The 7,042-nt window shown below is 38.5% G+C and overlaps 1 protein-coding gene across 1 annotated transcript; it reads right to left on the bottom strand.

Moving 5' to 3' along the window:
• Nucleotides 1-2,076: 2,076 nt before the first annotated feature.
• LOC126002106 (cytochrome c) lies at nucleotides 2,077-3,055 on the bottom strand. Its single transcript, XM_049769348.1, has one exon. It carries the CDS (start codon nucleotides 2,984-2,986, stop codon nucleotides 2,669-2,671), a length of 318 nt encoding a protein of 105 aa, XP_049625305.1. The 5' UTR covers nucleotides 2,987-3,055; the 3' UTR covers nucleotides 2,077-2,668.
• Nucleotides 3,056-7,042: the final 3,987 nt, after the last annotated feature.

The following is a 7,042-nucleotide window of genomic DNA, read 5'->3' as shown; positions in this document are numbered from 1 at the left end:
TCACTATGTTCATGCTTGATATAATGCTCCTTCCTGTCCCCCACCCCCACTATTTATTAATTGACAGTTGTGGTTCTAGTACATTCTGTTACCTCCCTTAACACCACCCAGTGCTTGAGACCTTCCACTTATTTCCTTCCCAGAAGCCTACTCATTCCACTCTCCATCCTCAACTTAGCATTCTCAGGTCTGTAAAGTAGTATTCAAGGTTTGGTTTTCTGAGTTTTTTTGTTTTTTGGTTTTGTTTTGTTTTTGTTTTTTACCAGATACAATATGGTTGTTGTGTCTATCCTGTCCTGTCCCAAAATCTTTTTTTTTCTTTTTTTTTTTCATAAAATCTTTATTTAAGCACCATGATTACAAGCATGATTGTAGTTGAGTTTCGGTCATAAACAGAACACTCCCCTTCACCAATGCAACATTCCCACCACCAATGCCCCCCCACCTTTCTCCTTCTTAACCTCTGCCTATATTTGAGACAGGCATTCTACTTCTCTCTCTCATTAAGATTGTCTGATAGTTGTTGGTGTAGTTATTTCCCTAACTGCACTCACCATTCTTTGTGGTGAGCTTCATATTATGGCCCTCACCTCTATTGTCTCTGGGCATTGTTTTTGATAATTTTTAGACCCTTGATTTGTTTCTCTATATACTACAGATGAGATCATCCTTATTTGTGCTTCTCACACTGGCCTATTTAATTCAGCATGCATGAGACCCTTTAATATGATCCACATTGTTGCAAATTTTATGACTTTATTTTTCTTTCTAGCAGCTTCAGAGTATTCCATGTGTTTATTACTACAACATACTTATCCAGTTATCTTTCATGAACATTCGGGTTGCTTTCATTTCCTGGCTATTATACTAAGAATTATAATGTATATAAGTGTACTTCCTACTGGATGTTTCCTTTTCTTGGAAAGGAGATAACTAGAAGTGGGATAACAGAGTCAAGTCATCATTCATGAGAGCTTCCAATATTCATGAGAGCTATCATATCACGATAACTTCATTCCTACTTCTTTAAAAATGTCCATATTGACTGCCAGAGACTCTCTACCAGATGAGATTTGCACCAGCAGTAAATATAAATTCCTTTTCACCATATCACTGCCAACATTTGTGGTTTTATACATATATAACAAAATATATATGCCATTCTCACTAGTATGAAGTGATGCCTCCCTGTCATTTGAGTTGTTTCCTCGCCACTAAGTGATAATGAAAGCACTTCGTAATAGGCTTATTGAGCATCTGTATGTCTTCTATTCATCTCTTCTTCAAAATTTTGATGGGGTGATTAGGTGGGGTTTTCTGTTTTTGCTTGTGTTTTGCTGAGCTTCATAGTGATTTGTGGATTTGAGAATTGGTCCTTTGCCTGAGATATTAAATGAGAAAAATCTTCTCCAATCAGTTGGCTGTCTTTGTGTTTTATTTAAATAATTTATTTCAGCACAATGATGACAATAATGTCTACTGCTGGGTTTCAGTCATAGAATGTACATACCCTCTTCACCAACGCAACTTTTCCGCCACCAATGTCTAGCCTAGTTTCTCTTTCCATGCAAAAACTTTAAAGTTTCATGTAGTTCACTTGATTGTTTTTGTTTTATTGCCTTTGCCAGTCGAATCAGGTGATTGAAGACATCTTTGAGATACAGATTCTTGGTCCCTTACAATGCAGGCAGGAACATTTTCCCTTGTCATATCCAAATCTTCAGAACAAGGTCTTTCGCTCTCAAGAAATGGAAACATCTCTTGCCAGATATCTGACAACTCACTTAACTTTTGTTTTATGTTTCCATATAACTAATTTTTTTTTTGGTCTGTGATCTTTGTTTTAATCATCTTAACTCTTTACAAATTTGTGCTGATGATCGTTTCTACTAATGAGTTGGCAAAAGCACTGTTATCAATTACACTTTTGGGATACATAGTTTAGTCACGTTTACTTCTGAATAGCTATTTAAAAGACAATTCTGAACATAAGTCTGACTTCAGGAAAGAACTTATAAACAAAATTTTACTCTAACTTGCCAGCCTAAAATTTAAAAGCATCTGTCTTTAAGATCATTTAAAAGATGAGAAGTGTTAGGTATTTTTGTTTGATACTATACATATATCATACTAAAACACTTGTCTTTAAGTGAAAGAAAACATTTTAGATATAGGGAATTTTTAATTAAGTTGGCATAATTAATAACAAAAAGATTTAAGGGTCACTGTCATCTTATCCTGTTTTTTCCTTTACTAAGTTATTGAACACAACCTAAAACAGTAAGTCTTCCTGCTCTAGGAGACAATGATTTCCTTAATCTTTAGGTAAATTAACCTAGCCAGTCATAGAAAACTATTCTCCCACAGGTATGTATGTAAATGGCAACCCCATCTCTTGGAAAGGTGACTGTGACCAATTAAGTTCAATCATATCTTTAGAAGGAGCAAAGTGATTTGCACTTGCTGACCTGGAATTATCAAAATTCAAAAAGCTGATAAGTCATTTAAACACAAGCCAATCTTATTTAAATCAGGGCCGTCCAACAACAACAAAAAAAGCTACACCAGCCACTCATGATCTGAATTCTGATGAACGAGATGGAATTAAATATGGTACACATAAAAAAGTCACGAGACATTTTTGTAATAAATAAGGCGGTGCCAACTATTACTCCTTAGTAGCCTTTTTGAGGTAAGCTATCAACTCTGCCCTCTCGGTCTTCTTCTTAATGCCAGCGAAAATCATTTTTGTTCCCGGGATGTACTTCTTGGGGTTCTCCAAATACTCCATCAGCGTGTCCTCTCCCCAGGTGATGCCTTTGTTCTTGTTAGCATCAGTATAAGAGAATCCAGGTGCCTGACCCGTCTTCCGCCCAAACAGACCATGGAGATTGGGCCCAGTCTTGTGCTTGCCTCCTTTCTCCACGGTATGGCACTGAGCACACTTCTGGACAAAAATCTTTTTGCCCTTCTCAATATCACCCATCTTAGAATCTGACCTCGCTCGCAGTCGCCGCACGGGAGCCAAAGACACCAGCTCGCAAGTCCGCCGTCCCCCGCTCTTTAACCCATATAACTAATATTTTTTATAAATAAAACAAATCCCTTTAGTTTTACTTTCCACTCACTGTGTCTTCTATTTTCCATCATCTTCTCCTCAGGTAACTCAAGTTCTTTTTTTTTTTTTTAACTTTATTCATTTATTGATTGATCGATTGATTTCTGGGTCACACCCAGTGGTGCTTAGAGATTACTCCTGGCTCTGCACTAAAAAATTGCCCCTGGCAGGCTGAGGGACCATATGGGATGCCAGGAATCAAACTGGGTCCATCCCTGTTGGCCGCATGCAACGCAAATGCCCTACCATGGTGCTATCTCTCTGGCCCCTAACTCAAGTTCTATAATTAATATCCACTAGTCAATATTTCTTACTCTTTTTTTTTTTTTTTGGTTTTTGGGCCACACCTGGTGACCCTCAGGGGTTACTCCTCACTATGCACTCAGAAACTATTCCTGGCTTGCGGGGACCATATGGGATGCCAGGGGATTGAACTGTGGTGTGTCCTATGTTAACATGTGCAAGGAAAATGCCCTACTATTTGTGCCACTGCTCCAGCCCCAATATTTTTTATTCTTATCAATTTTATATCCATATATTGCACATTTTGATAAACTCATAAAATAATTGAGATTTTCCTTATTACATATTTTGCCTTGCATAATTCTCTCATATTCCATTCAAAATGTTCTCTTTATGGGGCAGGAGAGATAGCATGGAGGTAGGGCATTTGCCTTGCATGCAGGAGGACAGTGGTTCAATTCCCAGCATCCCATATGGTCCCCTAAGACTGTCAGGAGGGATTTTTGAGTGTAGAGCCAGGAGTAACCCCTGAGCACTGCCGGGTGTGACATAAAAAACAAAAATCAAAAAAAAATTTCTCTTTGTATGCCTGAATATTATCCCACTGTGTAAATATGCCACATTTTAATCTAATCATATATCAACTGGAAATTTGAATGCCTATGTATTTTTACAACTGAAAATAATACTGTAATAAACATTATTGTTGTGTTAATGTCTTCGTATTCTATGGTTGGGTCCCAAGAGGAAAGGTTCCTAAGCCAGATGGCAGCTCATGTTTGGCTTCTTGAGGAATCTCCTACCATTTTCCAAAATGTTTATTCTAATTTATATTTTCATAAACTGTGCACAAAGGTTCCTTTACTCCAAATCTTATTTTTAGTGTTTCTTCCAATATAAACTATTCTAGTAAATTGATGTAACACCTTATCTTATTGTGATTTTAATTTTAATTTTTCTGATAACCAGTGATGAAAACATTTTTAATTTGCCAATGAGTCATCTGTATTTTCTCCTTAGACAATCTCTATTTAAATCTTCTCCCATATTTTTATTAAGTTGTTTGGGGAGGGTGTTTGCTTTTTTTAGTTGCATGAGGTTTTTAATTGATGTAATATAGATTTATAAGAATATCTTTTAAGAATACAACTTCCAATCTCTTAAAAATATCTTTCCAGGGGCCGGGAAGGTGGCGCTAGAGGTAAGGTGTCTGCCTTACAAGCGCTAGCCAAGGAACGAACCGTGGTTCGATCCCCCGGCGTCCCATATGGTCCCCCCAAGCCAGGGGCGATTTCTGAGCACATTGCCAGGAGTAACCCCTGAACGTCAAACGGGTGTGGCCCAAAAACCAAAAAAAAAAAAATCTTTCCATACTCAAACAATCACCTAGGTACTGTTGATGTAATGGCAGTTGGACTTGGACATGCCCCTTGGATAACCCCACTGTATTCTCTGAATACTCAAGTTTATTCCACGGATCTGAGGGTCTGTCTTTATTCCAATACCAGGCTGTCTAATGACTATTGCTTATATGGTACAATTTAAAGTTTGGGGAAGTGATGTCTCCCATCTTCTTTTAGCTAAGGGGTGAGTTAGTTATTCATAGGCATTTATTGTTCCAAATGAATTTCAGGAGGAAACATGATTCTTGGGCTTATATCCAGAAAAAGCATAAGAAAAGGAGAAAGGTCGGGTCTCTTTGTCTTTAGGCCAAGGTTATTTCTTTCCATGTCCCTCATATTTTGGTGGGCCTATGCAAAAAACAATTGCCACTCTAACACCATTTTTATTATGCTCCTTTGACTCTCATCCTTAAAAAGAACCCACATAAAATTTGAGGTTAACTTAAGCTAATATGCATGTATATGGAAATGTAAAAAAATACTATGCCTGTAATGTTTAAGGAGTTACGTAAGTTTTATGGCTTTAGATTGCCTTGTGTGCTGTTAAGAAATATTATAATGTGTTACAATCTGGGGACTTGAGGGACAAAGTAATTGTACATGGATTCTGTCTTATTTATCTTAATGTTCTTTGGCTGAAATTTCAAAGTTAAGATAACAGCAAGGAGACTTCTGAGAATTATGTTATGGGTGATTGTCCTTCCACTGTAACTTTACCTTGTCCTCTTTCTTTGCATCCTTGTTCTCATAATTAAAAATAAAAAATTTAAAAAAAAGAAAAAAAACAAATGGTAACAGAAAGGTATGATTTCATCATATTTAATATTTGAATGGAATGCCATTATCTATATAGACTACATCTTCTGTATCTCCTTAGCAGTCACTGAGCATTTAGCATTTGCTAAAATAAATAGTATCTCACTGGAAAAAAAAAAAAGAAAAGGAGAAAGGAAGGGAGGGGAGAAGGAAGGGAGGAAGAGAGGGAGGGAAGGAGGGAGGGAGGGAGGGAGGGAGGAAGGGAGGAAGGGAGGGAGGGAGGGAAGGAGGGAGGAAGGGAGGAAGGGAGGGAGGGAGGGAGGGAAGGAGGGAGGAAGGGAGGAAGGGAGGGAGGGAGGGAAGGAGGGAGGAAGGAAGGAAGGAAGGAAGGAAGGAAGGAAGGAAGGAAGGAAGGAAGGAAGGAAGGAAGGAAGGAAGGAAGGAAGGAAGGAAGGAAGGAAGGGAGGGAGGGAGGGAGGGAGGGAAGGAGGGAGGGAGGGAGGGAGGGAGGGAGGAAGGAGGGAAGGAAGGAAGGAAGGAAGGAAGGAAGGAAGGAAGGAAGGAAGGAAGGAAGGAAGGAAGGAAGGAAGGAAGGAAGGAAGGAAGGAAGGAAGGAGGGAGGGAGGAAAAGGGTAGGGAGGGAGGAAGATCACACCGGAAGAATGAACAAGCTCAAAATTATGTGTTTTCATCAAAGAAAGATAGCTTTCAGAGAGCTTATTTAAAAAAGATATCATGCAGTTAAAATCTGGAACTGTAATGAAATAAATTCTTTATAGATTTGGAATCACCACCGAACAATGCTGACTCACATGGACTTATGAGGCATGGTTTGAAATATGAAAGCATTATCATAAAATAAATCAAATAACATAGCATAAAATAAATAAAATATAGAGCAAAGTGCATGGCAATTAAGAATAATGTCAAAAATAAGAAGACAATGGAGAGAAGATGTCATTGGAAGTAAACATGGTGGGTGGGAGAGATAGCTCAAGTAGCGGAGTGCATGTCCACCTTGTACAAAGTCCTGTGTTAATTCTCTTTATATGCCATGCCCTTCTTTCCCCGAAACACCACTAGGTATATCCTTTAATGCCTCCTACTACAGTGCCAGAGCAGTACTGAATAGAAAAGACCAACCTTGTGGTATAGGACTATGGGACTGAGAATCACTGAAGTGTCTCACTTGCCAACTCCCAGACATACCGGAGATGACTCCAATAAAAAAAAAGAGAGAGAGAGAGAGAGCAAGAAGGATGACACATGAATAAGGCAAAGGTCAGTGCTAAACTGGGAAGAGCTGTTGGTTGAAATAGCTGGATGAAGGATGAAATGAGCACCAGGGCAAAACAAAGGGATCATCTCGTGAAAAGGTCACTGTCACATGTACAACCTCCTGAAGCCCTCAAACTAACAATGTTTCAGGATAGAGTAAAAATCTGCCAATTGTGAGCTCCCATTACCTCCTACTCAGTGTTCCAAATCAGCACATTTCAAGAAATTTTAAAATAAAACGTGA

The sequence above is a fragment of the Suncus etruscus genome, chromosome 2, assembly GCF_024139225.1.
Source record: "Suncus etruscus isolate mSunEtr1 chromosome 2, mSunEtr1.pri.cur, whole genome shotgun sequence".
NCBI classification, from domain to species: Eukaryota; Metazoa; Chordata; class Mammalia; order Eulipotyphla; family Soricidae; genus Suncus; species Suncus etruscus.
Note: the sequence above shows the minus strand (reverse complement) of the source record. Positions and strands in the feature narration are given on the sequence as shown.

Coding starts and splice junctions, on each gene's coding strand:
- LOC126002106 (XM_049769348.1), bottom strand. CDS start 2,986: ATGGGTGATATTGAGAAGGGCAAAAAGATTTTTGTCCAGAAGTGTGCT.